Source organism: Neolamprologus multifasciatus, chromosome 13 (genome assembly GCF_963576455.1).
Source record: "Neolamprologus multifasciatus chromosome 13, fNeoMul1.2, whole genome shotgun sequence".
NCBI classification, from domain to species: domain Eukaryota; kingdom Metazoa; phylum Chordata; class Actinopteri; order Cichliformes; family Cichlidae; genus Neolamprologus; species Neolamprologus multifasciatus.
Window position 1 is genome coordinate 7011263 of NC_140451.1, and position 17162 is coordinate 7028424.

The following is a 17162-nucleotide window of genomic DNA, read 5'->3' on the forward strand; positions in this document are numbered from 1 at the left end:
CAAGAATGAGAATAGTGGATGGAGAGCAGAGGCCTGTCAGCACCATGGTCAGCGCTATGCGGCTCCTAGAGGGCGCTATTCACCAGCTCCTTTCACCTTTTCTTTTCTTAAAGCGTCACATTTAGACGGAACAGCAGCGACGGGGAAAAAGATTTACATCATTTTAAAAAGTCAACGGTCTCTTCTGTTAGAAGATAAGAACTGTTAGGTTTGCTCACGTTTACTAGTGAGACTCTCTGTTGCACTGCTGGTGTTTGACCACAAGGTGATCCCATTGGAGAGCAGTTGGTTTAGTAAAGACGCAGCCGACCAAAGATAAGCAATGAAAGTACGAATAAAGGGAGCAGCTTGCTGCTGGAAAGGTTTTCATAGTCATTTTTCTTAAACAGTTTATTGGCTTTTGTGTCTAATAAAGATGTTTATCTTTATTATTCTTGATGTTTGAGTAGCAATTGTAAGTATAGGCGCTGTTAGGCGCTCAATCAATTTTTGACCTTTATAGTCCATGACGTTTGCATGACTGTTACGTCTGATTAGCTTGTTTCAATGGGAATTGCTTACGTTGAATAGCGCTGTTTTCACTCCTTTATAATGACTAAACTGACAGCCTGTTGCTGTTTCAGATGGTGCAATAGCTTTCACACATTTTCTATGACTGTGAAAAAAAATCTAAGTGAAATATAATGAAAGACAATGTTTTAGGAAAAGACTGTAGTGGAGTGGTCAGCTAATCCGGTCGTTAAGTGATGACGTGACGAATCCTACTTCCGGGCCTAAAGTAGTCTGCGTTTAATATGGCTTTTGTGTTGTTAACATGTTTAATGTTTTGTATTTTCTTCTATTTAATCTCAAAAAGCTCCTAAAACAGTCAGTGATCACTGTTGACCTCCCTCGACTTTTATTACCGCCAATCATTTATTTAAGCTCAGTTTTTAAAACCTTAGGATGTAACTACAGCCCAGCCCATGCAGCAGTATATGAGTGACTAACCTCGTATTGTGGATGGATTATCTCAGTTGTTCTCCTGGCTGAAGTTTGGTCCTTTTACAGCATCCTGCCATGTGATTACATTTGTTCCTGACCACCGAGAACACTCACGTTAACGTTTATCGAGTGGAAAAAAAGTTAGCTTGTTTATATTATACTAACATAGCTGTGTCGCTAGTGGTCACGTAGCAAATCATTATATACCAGCTAGCCAAACTTCAGTAACCCTACAAACGTCACTGCTGTTTAGTTTTCTGTCTTCATTTATGTTGGAAGTGATAACAGAGCTGTACGTTTTAATTTGTTTCCAAAACCCGCAGTCAGGACATGCTATATTGTATTTAGATAGAAGCTAGCGAGCTAACTTCCTGCTAACTTCTAACTCCGTTAAATGTCATAAATTCCGTTTTCATGGATGCCTGGATTTTAAACTCAATTGTTACACCTGGTAGAGCAGAACGCTGATCATTTTATTAAAGATGAAAGACTTTAGACAGTTTTTCAACTCTCAGTAATGCCATAGTGATCGTTTGATATATGGACCTGCAGCGGAGTTTAGGCCCAGACACGGCTAGTGACGTCAGACTTAACGACCGGATACATTCAAAGGAGAGAGACACACTCAGAGGCAGTTCTCTGTTTCGCTGCCTCTGGGTTGTCCTCACTGACCCCAGTGCTGCTGTTGCTAAGTTGAGTTAAACTTTGCATGTCTCCACCAATAGAGACAGACTGTCCTCCTTCCCCTCACAGCTGTGTGGCCTGAATGCTGGAAATAACCACCGGCTTGCGGCTCTGGAGTCATGGCTGTTTAACAGTGGCTAACATTGGCGCCCTGCCATTGTAAACTGCAGGGGGGGAAGAAAACAGGGAAAGACACATACTTAGCTTCCTCTTGGAGATTGCTGAGCTGTCACCCAAGGACAAGCAAGAAAGAGCTGGTCCTTTTGGGAGGCACCGAGGCCCAAAACTGACCAAAAGCAGTAAAGGTTTACTATTTTAGTCATTATTATTATTATACTTATCCATAACCTTTATGGTCATTGTAAGGCAGTGTTGTGCTTCTGGATGAGGCAACTACATCTTGTAGTGTTTAGTGTACCCAGATTGTTCAAATCTTCAACAATTTTAAGAGCAAGGATACTCAACAGCCTCAAGAGACCTGGTTATAGAAGAAATTCAAGAAAACGAGTGGAAGTCGACAATTCTGGTCAAGCGGTCATGGCAGACAGCTGCCTCTCCCTGAGCCTGGTTCTGCCTGAGGTTTCTTCCTGTTAAAAGGGGTTTTCTCCTTCCCACTGTTGTCAAGTTCTTGCTCATAGGGGTCATCTGATTGTTGATATTTTTCCTCTGTGTTATTGTAGGGTATTTACCTTACAATATAAAGTGCCTTGAGGTGACAGTGATTTGGCGCCATATAAATACATTTGATTTGCAATTTAATTAATTGTTTAATTAAGTTAGTTTCCAGAGCTTTCGGTTACACCTCATGGCCATCTTCTTCACAGGCACTGTGCATAACCCTCTCATAATGTGTCTTATTACACACATAAGTTGAACTTGTGGTAAGATTTCCCTCATCTTTTTTAACTAACCCAAGAACCAGTTTATTAGTTGTATTCCACTTCTGCTTGTCATCACTCCACCTTTGACAGTGACTCATGTTCAATCATGTACACGTCAAAAAAACAAAGACAAGGAGACACAACAGACACCTGCTCTTTTTACAGTTTATTGTATATGTATATTTATATATATATATACATACATACATATATATATAAATATAAAACTACAAAAGTAAGACTGTTTCAAATTCATAGACAGCTGTACTTTTATTTCATTTACTATGTATACATATATATGTATGTATATATATACATATATCAATATATCAATATACATATACATATATATGTATATATTATCTACAGTCCGCATTTGGATCCCAATACAGTGATCAGCTGATAGTTTCTCTGTGTGTGTTTGTGTTCTATTGCATAGAAAAAGGCACAGCTCTGAGGTCTGTGTAAAATACAGCCTTTGCAGAGGGACTCAGCCTCGACTGTGGTCAGTCCTTATCTGCGGTTAGAAATTGCCGCACGCTCGGACAGCGCTTAAACCGATTCGGTGACAAACACTGATCGAAAAAGACTCAGAACCTTGAATGTTGTTCATACTATGTACATTACTTTTGGCATCAGAGCATCTGACAGGCTTTGGAGACTTGACATCTGAAGGTTTGAGATGGGCTTTTTGAGTATTGCTGCATGAACTCTTCGCCTTCAACTGGAAAGTGATGAACAAGAGAGTACAAAAGATGTAAAAAGTTGTGGCCGCCACCCCAGAAATCAAAAAAACAAAAAACGATAACAATGCAACAAAACAAACATAAACAAGATAATATAATTACCTATGTATATAAAAAAAAATGGCTTCCACCCCATAGTTCCACACTCGGATACATTCCTTTTTGAAGTACATTCCTACCACACATTCTGTACACACATTTACAATCCAAATGTTCACATAAAAAATAAATATATTTACAAAAAAAGGGGGAAAAATCCATACGAATAAATAACTTCATTGACAATTTAAAAAAAAGGAAAGAAAAACAAGCACTCCAAAATTTAAATATGGTGAAAGCAACAAGATACGGTCATCTAGAAATGGTATTAGTTGGTGCTGCCATGTGCTCCGCTCACACTCTGCTTCGGTTTAAAATGCCATCCTTTTACAAGCTAGTTGAAGTCAAATGTATCCTGGGAAGCTGATGATCTTCCACTGGAACACAATGTTCTCAAACAATACCGCGAGACCACCGCAAAGTTGTGCTGGCAAACACACAAGGGTTCAGGGGTTCTTACGGTGACTTGCTGAAAAACGCTTCCATGATCAAAATAGCCACTGGTGGCATTCCCCAGCCCTCTGGATCATTACAGTGTCCAGAAACGCTTCTTCTGACAGATGCTGTATGATGAGAAAATACAGCACACAGCAGCTACAATGGTGACTAACATTAAAGCTGTGCTCTCTGGTGCCCCTTCTATACTTTCACTAGATGATTCTGTGTAATATGTACCTTGCAGTGATAAACCCACAGACAACTGTTACTCAGAATCACTTAACTGCCAGTTTTGTGTTTTAATGCCATAAATATTCAATGGTGACCTCTGTTGGGTGGTGGTTGGAAGTGTTTTGAAACAACACTTTGCATGGTTGCAGTATCAGGTTAACACTGTGGTTTGGGTTTCCTACTTCACCCGCATTCTTATTATTTACGAGTCAGATTTAGACCTCCTGGCCCGTGAGCTTTTTGAGGCAATCTCAAAATTGTCCTGCAGAACTGTGAGATTTTGCACTTTAGGGCTTCTATTCTAAGCACAAGTAAACATACTCAGGGTGTGTGTAATACTGCATGTCCTGCTACAATTTGCCAGTCACCTGTGTTGCTAAATCAGAGGGAACTAAACCTCACCCAAAAAATAGTAGTCCTACTAAACGCCCACATTTTTCTTGTGTAATTCCAAGAGTTGCAGTGGTACCACAGTGAATTTCCCTGCAATGGGGTAACAGCTGTTTTGTTTTCAGGCCTGCGCAGCTAAATTTAACATGCGTGTAGTGGGCCCTGAGCCTCTGCTTAGGCTGCACTTTTCACATCATCTACATCCAACTGGGAGCCATGAGTCGGTGCTGCTGCTGCTGCTGCTGCTGCTTCCAATGTAAACACGCCGAGCTTTCCCCTGTGGGTGTAGCTCATTTGAATTCTGCTGCAAGTGAATCATGATAACCAGCTCATATGACCGAACGCATGTAAAACAGCATCCAGCACAGTTATATGTGCTTGCTGATAAGGAGAAGGAAGAAAAAAACAAAAAACGAAGGTCCTGCACTGAATTCATAGACATGATGTGTACAAAAAGAGTTTACCAAAACATCGGCGAGGCGTCGCAGAGCCACTCCCAAACTGTAATCGTATAGCCAAGCTAATATGTCATCTAGCACACTGGTAAAACTACATATTCCTTTTTATGCTTGCTTTACAAATAAAACATAGCATCTGTAATAAGATAGAGATTAAATAATTACTATTTGATCATGAGAAATTACCTTACTTAACGATAGTTTAAATACAATAAATTAAACAAAAACCATTGAGGAGTGACCTCTCTAGGCTGTTAAAACGAAAAAAAATACTGTAAAAACAGGAATTGAATAAGTGGTCATTTTGAAAGGCACTCATCTGCTAAAAGCCATAATTACAGTGTGTGTGTGTGTGTCTCATGTTTATGCTTGTATTTCTTTACCTGTGAGGAGTAAGTGTCCCCACAAGGGTAGATAGAGTTGTCCACAACAAGGACAATTTCATTGCTTCTATTTACAGTTACTCCTTAGGGTTAAGGCTTAGATTAAAGTTAAAGATTACAAAGAGGATTAGGTTTCGGGAATGAAGGAAGTCAAAGGAGGTCCTCACAAGTATAGAAATACAATTATATGTGTTTGTTTCCCGGTTACTTCTTTTCCATATTTGGAAAGGCGAGGACAGTGCATGCACAGTGTTGTGTAGTAGTAGTAGTAGTAGTTGTCATAGTAGTACTAACTGACATCACCATCGATGTTTACAATTACCGACTTTTGAAGAGAGTTAAAAATAAAAACAATGTAAAAACAACAACCAGGAAAAAAATCGATCCCACGTTTTCATTCCAGTCTGATTAAACTGTTTCTCATGGGGGGGGCATCCTTGAGTCAGGAGCCCACCAACACCTCCATGATGTGGTCCAATTCTGTCAGATCAATTTTGAAAGGCTGATTGGCTGAAACCTGGGGGGCAGGGCCGCTGTACGGTGCCCCCAACGATTTGAGTAGGTCGTCCGCCGTCACCACTGGCGACACTTTGGCGAGGCCGCCGGTGCTTGCTGTCCCACCCCCTGCTCCCCCTGCTGTCGTGCAAGGGTCAAAGTCATACATGGATGTGTCAATGTCGGCGAACAGGACATCATCCAACGCCAAGTCTGAGAGAAAGGGCGAGGAAGAGGACGGGGGACAAGAAGGAGAGGAGGAAACGTCTACCAGGACACCTGGGGGCACTGCAGGGAGAGTGTCCATTGGCCGGAGCTCAGCACAGCGGCCTTCCACTAGGAAAACGGCAGCTGCCTCTGGTTTAGCACCCGTAGTCCTGCAGTCTCTGGGTGAGCCGGTGGGTGTAGGTGGGAGGAGTTGGGTGGTTGGTGTGGGAGCTGGGGAGGTAGTCATGGTCGTAGTATTAGCTGCTGCTGTCCTTGTTATGGCTGTAGGAGGACCCAACTCCATGTCACTCAGAGAGGAGGAAAAGACAGGCACAGGGACAGAGGGGGCCTGGCTCAGAGGTGCTGAAATGGGAGGCTGCACTGGGGGTGGTGACAGCGGAGGGGTGGGTGGAGATACCGCGCAAAAGGCTGAATCTCCACCATCCTCCTCCAGTAAAGAGGCAGGAGTGAGGCAGGCCTCCAAAGGGGCAGGACAGGCCTCCAGACGGCTGGGGCAGGCCTGGGATACCTGGCAGTTGGGAGGCACCATTGGGTGGGGTGAAGGCGGAGGAGCAATCGCTGGCATCAGCAGTGCAGAAGGCTGGGATACCTGTGTGCTCGTTGCCGCTGACAGAACGCCGAAAGACGGCGGCGCCTCACGGAAGCCTTCGTCCATGGGGTCGTCGGGTGGCGGCGAGGGCGGAAGGAGAAGTGGCCGCAGGGAGCCCTCTTGCTTGAGTTCGTCCTGGATGCGGCGGAGCATGTTGTTGATGAGGACGCGGCGCTCCAGGCTGGGTTCTCCCAGCGGCCGTTGGCTGTACAGCTTCATCAGAGAGATGTTAAAGATGGTCTGCCGCTGCAAGGTGTACGACACCTTCGAAAGACCTTCTGGAGTGACGCCTAGCCCCCCTCCCGCCACCGGCGCCTCCAGCGTTTTGCCTTCCAGCCCCTCTTCATCCTCGTCCAGCTTTCGCTTCGCACCTTTACCGAACATATATCTGAAAAACAAATAAGCAGAGACAGAGGAGAGATTACTGAAGACGCATATAGCTTTGCTAACATTAGGGTTTAGCTGTCTTATCGCTGGATGTTACTGACATCACACAAAACTGAGAGTAGAACTCAATGTCTGTTTAGAGTTTAGACTTTGCCCATTTTAATGTAATGATCCAGCACTGTGACAGCAAACATGACCGAAAAACAGGGAAACAGGTCCACTTTATAAGCAACCGTGGTTTGGCCTACTCAAGAATCACTGATTACACTGACCAGACGCAAGTGTCAATTCTCTTTTCAGGTTATTGAACTTTTGTGACTATTCAACTTTTTTGGAAAAAAAAAGTAATTAACAAACTATCATTCCTTAATAAATAGCTAGTTTTTCACAGTCCTAGTTACTTCCTCTCACTAGTTTCCCTGCTCTGTAAATAGTCATATTCTGGTTTGTTCCCCACAATACACCTCAAAACAACTCTGAAAAGAAAAGAAAATTCTCATCTTGCAATTGAGGGATATATTCTTATGGTGAGTAAAAGCCAGCATCCCATTGGATTACAGTATAAAATGATCATCAAACCCAACCTCATCTCACTAAAACACTGACATACTCCACAGTGAAGTTTTCAGACTGAAGCATAGCAGCTTAACTGGCGTGATTCAAGAAGCTGCTTAAACGCAACAAGCTTACTGTGACAGGGGATTTAAAAAAAAACATATATTGAAACCATAAGCAGCTGCAGTGAGAGCCTCACCACTGCACACTAAGGCCCAGCACACACACACACACACACACACACACACACACACACACACACACACAAGAAGTTATGTAATAGCAGCGCTCCCTGCTGTACCACAGGATCAGAGGCCAGATTTAAAGCCCACCCCCTCCACTCTCCCTCCTCATGCCACATTAGAATAGCACACCGAGTTACTAAGTAGGAGGTGGTGGGGGGACAGTAGGAGAAAAACGGCTGAGAGAGATTATTGCACGAAATTCCCTGAATAAACATAACGTAAGAGATACATGTATCTACTGAATTGTTTCTGTGCTGCAAAAAAGAAAGAAAGAAAGAAAGAAAGAAAGAAAGAAAGACATTGCTGCAGTATGTTTGACTTTAATCCAGGCTGACAGGCTCATGCAGCCAGCCGCTGTCTACACACATACACACTGCGCATGCGTCTCTTCATTCCTCACACACACACACACACACACACACACACACACACACACACACACACACACACAGGAAGCAGGAGCTGCAGGCCCAGTCACCACGACTGGTTGGTTGCCATGACAAACAGAGTCAGCTGGGAATTCACCCAAAGAGATGACAAAGAACTGGAGGGAAGGTGGGGGGTGTGGGTGGGGGGATAGGTGGTGGTGTTGGTGGAGAAGGGGAGGGGGATGGGGGCGGAGCAGGAAGGAAGAGGAGGAAGACAAGGAGGAGGAGGGGAAAAAGTGAGAAGAGGAAGTAGAAGAGGAGGTGAGACTGCTCTGGTAAGGTGGGAGGGAAATGAGCAACATTTTCTCCTCCCTCTACCAAATGACTGCTGCTCGGTTGCTTTTGGGCCAGGCACTGAACCCCAGTTGCGTCATTATTGAAACCTTACAGATCTGTTGGTTCAGACTGTTGGGTGAACATACACAGGTTGTTGGTAACATTTCGCTGTTGTTACAGGATGTTAGGCTACATGCTATCGCTATTTATTGTGGTTATTTATTGTGGTTTAACCTGTTAAAAGTCTTTTAGTCTGACAACAACCATTTTCATATATATCTGGTTTTAAATAATTGCGGCTATGCACCCACCAAGGACAAAAACATAAAGAAAATTCTGTATCAGGCCTTGAAATCATAACTTCCCTACTTCTTTTTTTAGTATGGAGTGACTGCTGTGTAAAATTTGTTATAAATCCATTCAACTGGAGGGAAAAAAAGATGCACATTACAAAGCTTTATTAAATTGGACTCAACTGCAGTAAATAAGTTGATTCATCATTAATTAACTAAGTTGGTCTCCAAAAATTGATTCTGTTCATCTGGACGTAGCGTTTTCTGGGAGAAACGTTTCGTCACTCATCCAAGTCACTTCTTCAGTCTCAACTGACTGCAGGTTTCCCCAAATCTTATAAACACTACATTTGCATAATGACTGAAACCAGCCCACTGAAGGAACAATGGGCTGTGAGGTCAGTTCCTTAATCATAATTATGCAAATTCTCATGAACATTGATCAACAACCACTGACCAAAACCCACTGATCAATCGCCATGAGTACCACTCACAGAGAGTTGGGGAATGGCTGCAATCACAGCATTGTAAGATGGATAACTAAGTTGGTCCAACTCAAATGCTTTAAGTTGGAATAACAGAATTGTATAAAACGAAAATACAGCAATCTAATCACATTAAAATCCTTTCCCCCCTAAAAAGCTGTGCTTTTCAGTCGACTGCTTGTTTTGTTATTGTTGTTTTTGGTTGTTTGTTGTTTTCCTTTTCTGTTATAAAAATATGTAAAACCTTTATTAAAAACTAAGTAATAAAAATAAATAAATAAATAAAATAAAATAAAATCCTTTCCCTAATTGTTTCATGTTCATTCAATTTTTTTTTGAGTGCATGTATGAAAACTATGAATTTCTCCACCTATAAACGATATCACATCTCCTTGAGACAGCCAGCTCTTCAAGTGTGGAGAATCAGAAGTATTAACATTTTATTTTGTATGAACTGGTCCTGGCTTATTCACTTATTCTCATCAAGCTGTTCCCCTCAAAAGCAAGACATTTCAAAACTGTAGAATTGTCTTTATTATTAAATTATGGTTTGTATATCATATATGTGGACAAAAATCTGAAAAACAGCAAAGAAAACAAACTGCATTTTTACTTTTGTTTTAATTTTAGACTTCTTTGTTATATATGTCATAGTGACCTTGATAATAAAACAAAAACAAAAGCTGTTCACAAAAAAAATTAAATGAGGACTTTTCTTGATCATGTTACGAAAAATAACATTGCTATTTAAAAATCCTGTGAGCTGTGGAGGAGACACTGGATTAAAGGCTGGGCTGGTTGCTATAGTTTAGACAGCCATCATCAGATGAAAGAGAGACCACTAAGCACCCCACTGCTTGAGCCCCAGGTGAGAGAGAGTCCAGAAGTAGCCAGCCTTGGAGGAAAAGCTTGCTCTATCTATCTGCATGGCACACTTTTCAGCAGTCTGAGTTTGGGCAGATGCTTCATTAGCTTCATGATGTGCATCAGGTGTTCTCAAGTAGTCTCTTAAACTCTGTCTGTTTTTTGTTAAATTATAATTATCCTCAAGATGTTAGGCTAAGCCTTGCTTGCTCTGTGCTGGTAGAGAGAGGACCTCTAAGATTTCATCCGCTAGTTTGTGGCGTCTCAACTTGAGCATTTTCAGTGTTGCCATTTTTTTGAAACCGTGATGATTGAGTGTTAGTTGGGCCAGTTTTCCATAGACCTATTCAACAAAACTCTTTGAAACCAGAGGAGTTGCCCCCTGCTGGCCAATAGAAAGAATGCAGGATTAATGCACCACAGCATTGTCTTCACCTTCCAGTCCCAGAAGCTACATGAATCTTTTCTAAACAGTCTTTGTGTGTCAACACTAATCCACAAAGAAATAGTTTGAAAAATCAACACATTTTTTTAAACTATGTGTTTCTTTACTGCAGTAAAGAAATTGTTGGGAGTTCATTCAAAAATTAATGACTGATTTTTAACATTTGTGTGTGTGTGTGTGTGTGTGTGTGTTAATTTAAAAAAGCAGCCTCTCCACCCACTGCAGCTGCTTGTGGATCTTCCAGGGAAATGGCGAATCAGAGAGTGTCAGAGAGAGACAGAAACACAGAATCAAAGAGAGAGCAACAGAGATAGTTTCAAAGCATTTTGCGGGTGTGTGATTGAGAGCTGAAGCAGCTGCGCATGTCTGACTCACTGAGTCATGGTGGGGTGTTTAGGCTCACACACACACACACATTCGCACACACTGAGTGCAGGGCTGACATACCAGAGGTGCCCCACCCCTTACATTCCACTTCATTATCCTCCTCTTCCCTTTCCTTCTACTCCACATCTTTTTCGCTCACTTTCTGGAATTTTACTTCTTCTCAGTCGTTCTTTTTCATCCGCCCTTCAGCATTTACATCACACCCTCCACCTCCCCGTTCCGCCGGCTGTCAAAGTTCACAGGCCCAGCACCATCCTACTCTCTATGAGCCATGTCTAGATATGACCGCACGAGGGGAAGAAAAACAGGTCATAAATGAGTCGACGTGATAATGCATAGCCGTGGAGGAGTGCTACGCTCTAAAATGGAGCCGCGATCTTTATTCAAGGTCATAGTGATGACGTGAATCACTGTTAGCTGTCTTGCAAAGTAAGGTATTAAAACTACCTTTTTCCCATGAGGTAAACATAGTAAAAGGTATATTCCGACCTTCAAAGCAAAGAAGCTTTGAGTAGAAATACAACAAGCTGCAGTTCTGAAGGTCAAAAATAGAACAAATTTTCCCCTTGTACTCACTACATTACATTTGATACAGAGTTGCAAAACAAAATCAGTAGTTACAGAAGTAACAATACTCTGTGAAAGGTTAACACCATCATCATATCAGAGGCAGATGACACAAAGTAGACAAAACTTTACTCAAAGTCCAATATCTAAGTAAGGCAAACAAAAACTGTTTATTTATTGCATTTAATCCTTTTCTCCTTGCCTTTGCAAAATATACCAAACAAATCCAAATCAATACATAAACAATTACTCCTATCAGAGTCATCAGATTCATGAGAAAAACATTTGTCAAAAGAAGCATTTCTTTGGTTTTGCCTGCAGCGTAAAATATCACCAAATATCCTGATACAAAACCAGGAGCTAACCACACACTGTGCTGGCCCCCTGGATGTCTTTGGGCTCGTCTACTTCATAAAGGAAGGATTTACTGCAACTGATAGAACCACACTACAATCAAATAGCACCTTAACGTGAAATTCACAATCTGGTAGGTGCTTGCAGCTAAGCGTGTGATAAAGATATGATTACATTAAAAGCTGACAAAGCTTTCAGAAAAGTGGCCTTTCTAGTAAAACAATCACATGAAGCGAAGAGGAAAAGAAGACTGATAAGAAGGGATGACTTTGCATGAACAAATAAAGAGCATGGTATGAATCGAATCCCAAAATCACAGTAAAGGACCATGTAGAGCTTTTTTTACATGCAGAGGTGAGCTCTGCTGTGTGGAAGTGCATGTTAGCCTGTAAACGCACAGACATGCGGGCTGTGCATGTTACTCCGAGAGCTGACTGTAGTGAGTGTGTGTTGTGCAGTAGTGCAGTGCTAGTGGATGGACTCTGCAGTGATATTATGATCCTGTAACCGGATACGCTGGTTTCCATGCCTCAGCTGCGCATCCACCCCTCCCACCCCCTCACCTCCACATCGGGCTATTTCAGGTTCTCTAGATGCACAAAGTGCAAACACTCCACTACACTGCTGCAGGTCGAGCAAGAAAGCAGTCAAAGTTGGACGCGTGTTCGACAGCAGTCTGCAGGCGTGACTGCGCCATCCCGTTCTTCCTCACTGTAATGCACCCAGCTCTGCACATGAGGACGACGCTGTCCAACTCACTCCTCTGTGTCTCCCTCTTTTTTCCTCTCTCACTCACACTCACACACACACACACACACACACACACAAACACACACACACACACAATGCAGAACTAGTAAACACATTCCAGACAAAACCCAGAGGAAGAGATGGTGTAGTTCTGGCCTGACCAGACTGACTACACTCACCAGCTTCTACACTTCCACACGCAACTTAAGATACAATTACACTATGACGATACAAGCTACTACAGCTGATACTGCTCCTGCTCTGTCTACTACTGCAAGAATACCGGTTTTCTGACATATTTGAGTGCTTGCACACATGCGCTGAGGCGTGCCCCAATTACTCATAAGCATCGACAATCATTGAAAATCCTTATCAACGCCTTGCTGCCTTTTCTTCTCCCTTAAATGTTCTCTTTTTCATTGACCTCTAATAAAAGAAGAAAACACACGTATGTCATTCCCCAAAAGACTTTTCATTAAGCAAGTCACATGTGGTTTAAAAAGAAGATGTGGAGAAGGTGAAAAAAGGTTGATTACAGAAGCGAAGGCCATTCCATTTGTGATTTCACCTCCAGCAAATTCAAGTGCAATTGTGCAGTGTAATTTTATCATAATATTTTGAATAAGAGGTCAGTTGTGGCCCAACAAATTGGCAAATTATCTAACAATAAACTGAAATTCCATTTATACAAGACCTCCTTAATCTGGAAAACACTTTTATTTTCAAATCCCTGGGAAAAAAATGTTCCTGAGCGCTTCTGTGGAACAACAAGGAGGGAGGACAGATGGTAGTAGAGCGTCCAAAGCAAAATAAATAAGCCAATCATACTGCTGGAAACAATGTCCATCTGTGTGTGTGTGTGTGTGTGTGTGTGTGTGTGTGTGTGTGTGTGTGTGTGTGTGTGTGTGTGTGTCATAGTGATCATAAACACTCACATGACAGAGGTCAGCTGGGTATCAGACAGGGAATTCACTACGATCTCTTACATAATGACGGACATGGTTACAAAACACTGCAGCTCCAACTGGACAACATGCAACATCCCATTAATAAAGAAGCACCGGTGTGTGTGCGCATGTGTGAGAGAGTACTGGCACGGCAAGCACAGGTTGCATTTTAACCCTTTTTGTGAAGTGATGCTAAAACAAAAAGTCTTGAGGACCTCGCTGACGCCGCAAATACTTCATTTCTGGGCTTTAAATGCATCAGAATCATGTTTGACTACATAAATCAAAGTCACACATTCACAGTGTTTGAAAAGTCTAAAGTTACTTAAGAGATTTTTCACATGCTCTAGTTCGGATCACCAACATTACTCGCAGTGTTAAGGTAAAAGAACAGTGAAAAAGACGTCCGAAGTTCAGGGATAAAGCAACAGAGTCACTTTCTTCCCCCTGGACTCATGATGAAGCTACATTCAGTAGCCTGTTTATTAGACACACGTAGCTGGTAGTATTTAGTTGAAGTTTGGATTAGATTATAATATGAGGTGCGAAAAATAGAACACATAGCACATAAAACCTTGTTATTAATGTAGGTGTAACAAGCAACTAAGAATATATTAAAGCTTAAATCCACAGGAGCGTTTAAAGCATGTTTTGTGTCTCAATCCAGGCGATTTTCCTATTTATGGGAAACCAAAACTTCTTCAACAGGTGTCAAACCTTTTTATATTAATAAAAAAAAACATGCATTTACAGTTTTTCCCAGAAAAAGGGGATCCAGCCTCCTTGTTTCCTTCCCTAATTTCTGCACATAGCTGAACTGATATGACACGTTTCAGAGGGGCTTTGCCACTCAGGGCCCCCCAGTCACTGGACCCTATGTCAATCATAAAAGACAGCCATGTCAGGTGCCTTTTTTATATAACATCATAACTTTGCTCACTTCTGTTAAAGGGACAGTTCACCATTTTCCACTTCCTAAAGAACTATGCAGTAGCACACAATGAACAAGCACAAAAAGTGAGCGTGTGTTTCTCAAATTTCTGGTAATTTTTTATATTCGCGCACAAACTGACTCTCTCTGTCTGTCTCTCTCACACACACACACACACACACACACACACACACACACAGACGCACACTTAAGTCTATAAATAAAAGGCAGAAGAAGAGAGCAGATTTAGGTCAGCAGACATGTCTACATGCTGTTGAGCGCTCCACTCTCTCCACTGAGCCACCGAGGGAGAAAACAGCTTGACACTTCCAGTGACAAAGCCTCTGAAACTGCAGAAATCTACAGCGTTGACATGTCTGGTCATCGGGTGTGAAGTAGTACCCACCTTATTACTGCAGTATGTGCCTTATTACTGCAGCACGCGCCACATCATGGCAAAAATCTGCCTTTTTACCACAGTGCCCACCTTGTTACAGCAGCACCAGCTTCAGTACTGTGAGTGTCATCGTTTCAACTGCAGACAGCAGCCGTATTACTTGAATATAATCCTCATCAGCACAAACCAAGCCTTGCTACTGCACCGCTCACGCATGCTAAAGGTATACAGCTCACCTACATTAACCACCCCTCATGCATCAAACTCTGTTATTATCAGGTCTTACAGATTCAAAATAAAAGCCTGCAGCTGTCATGTCTTCTGCAACATCCAGGCTCTCTGAGCTTTAATGTTTTCCTCCCAGCTCGATGCTGATGCATTTGTTCTGGAGATGGCAGCATGAGCTGAACGAGCTGCCTGGGTGCAAAAATAAAATCAGGATTGTTTTTTTCGGAACTGGAAATGCTCCAGTAAACCAAATAGTACAATTTGGAAATATTAAATGGACTCTAGACCCTACCTGGAATTTGGGGACCTCCTGAGGACTTCCCCATTCAGTAAAAACTAGGCTTTCCTCTCTCCCCCTGTGTGGTTTTCTGCTCATTTACAGTTGTATAACTCTGCAGCACATCTGCTGACTGTCTGTGGTCTGATGCTAGGTCTATGTTGTGGGTACTCGTGAGCGCAAAGTAAGTACCTCTGACATGACTGATGCACAGCTTGCAGGTCACAACCAAAAAGTGAGGAGCTGCTGTCATTAGGGGAGTTCTCGTATGTGTTGTGGTGCTTGTTACGAAAGTTAGAGGCCCCTCAACTTTACCACAACAGCTACACTTACTTAGTTTTAAGAAACACAGTTCACTGCTTCACTGGTGTCCAACACTACGTCTCACAAAGGTAGCCAATAGCAGGATATTGTAGCGGGAGGCTCACGAGATAGTCCAGAATGAGTGGGAGCCCTATGGAGCTGAAACTTTCTTTTGTTTCCAGGTTTTGATTTCACCAAAAAGCCTTTCTGGGAGTGTTAAGACATGTCACAGTCCAAGCGCCACTCTACGATTTTCACTTAAGACACGGACCAGCAACCACAACCAGCTGCTGCTTAGACATAGGTCCATTTCTTTACAGTTCTACATGTCTAGCCATTGTTTATCATTTCATAAATCCTTTAATGGATCAATCAGCATGGAAGAGAAGAATGCTAGTAGCTTCCTATTAGGAAAGCCAAAAGGACTTACGTGTCTTTTTGTCCAAATTAAAATGTGTCCTTTTCCTTAAGAAGCCAATGTAATTAATTACTTTATTTAAATAATTTATTCAAGTAGCTCACCCAATACATTGAGGACTGGCTCCTCAGCGCCCTCTGCTGAACGTTGCCGAACTGCAGCCATTTTTTGTACGACGGGATTAGGAGGAAGTGGAAGAGTGGCATGTGTGTATACACACACACATATACATACATACACACACACACATATATATATATATACATACATACATACATACATACATATATATATATATATATATATATATATATATATGTATACACACACACACACACACACACATATATATATATATATACATACATATATGTATGTGTTGTGTATATATATATATATATATATATATATATATATATATATATATATACATATATATATATATATAATAACACATTATAAAATAAATACCATTGAAATATACTCAAACATCAAACCTGACTTTTATGTCTTGTCGTTGTCAACTCACTTCTACTAAGTTGACTTTACATGTTTGTTTGATTGCCATTTAAACGTAAGTGTGTTGACACCGACTTGTGTCATTTTTTACAGCCAAATGTTCAAATTAACTGTCGATAAACAGTAGTCAAAGATAACCTCTTTATTTATTTCACGTTTTTCTTCAGTGAAAGCCTTCAGTGTATTTTGAGGACTGAAAAGTTTATCGGACAGACCAACTCAGAAGTGGCGGCTGCTGGCTCGACTCTGTCAGCTGGACTGAGTTTGTATAACAGAGAGAACGACGGTCCGTGGAAGTACAGAGGGAACTGGTAATTGCAAATATTAATAGTGAAACTTTTTTCAACAAGACTCAGCTACCCCGCAGCAGCCCTGAAACACTAGCCCTCATCGTTTCTATTATTCATTACCAATAAATTACACAGTCACGCCGAAATTTAACATACTTGTTCGGCGTGTTTTTTGCTTTGCTCTTTAAAATGCGAGAAACGACGTCTTAC

The 17162-nt window shown here is 41.8% G+C and overlaps 1 protein-coding gene across 5 annotated transcripts in view; it reads right to left on the reverse strand.

Moving 5' to 3' along the window:
- Window positions 1-2703: 2703 nt before the first annotated feature.
- The window catches only part of sertad2b (SERTA domain containing 2b), a 43851-nt gene continuing 29392 nt past the window's right edge, over window positions 2704-17162 (reverse strand). For all 5 annotated transcript variants that reach the window (XM_085182900.1, XM_085182902.1, XM_085182899.1 and 2 more), the window contains one exon: window positions 2704-6994. In XM_085182900.1, the coding sequence (XP_085039026.1) occupies window positions 5737-6990 (1254 nt within the window). In that variant the 5' untranslated portion in view covers window positions 6991-6994 and the 3' untranslated portion in view covers window positions 2704-5736. The remainder of the gene's footprint in view (window positions 6995-17162) is intronic.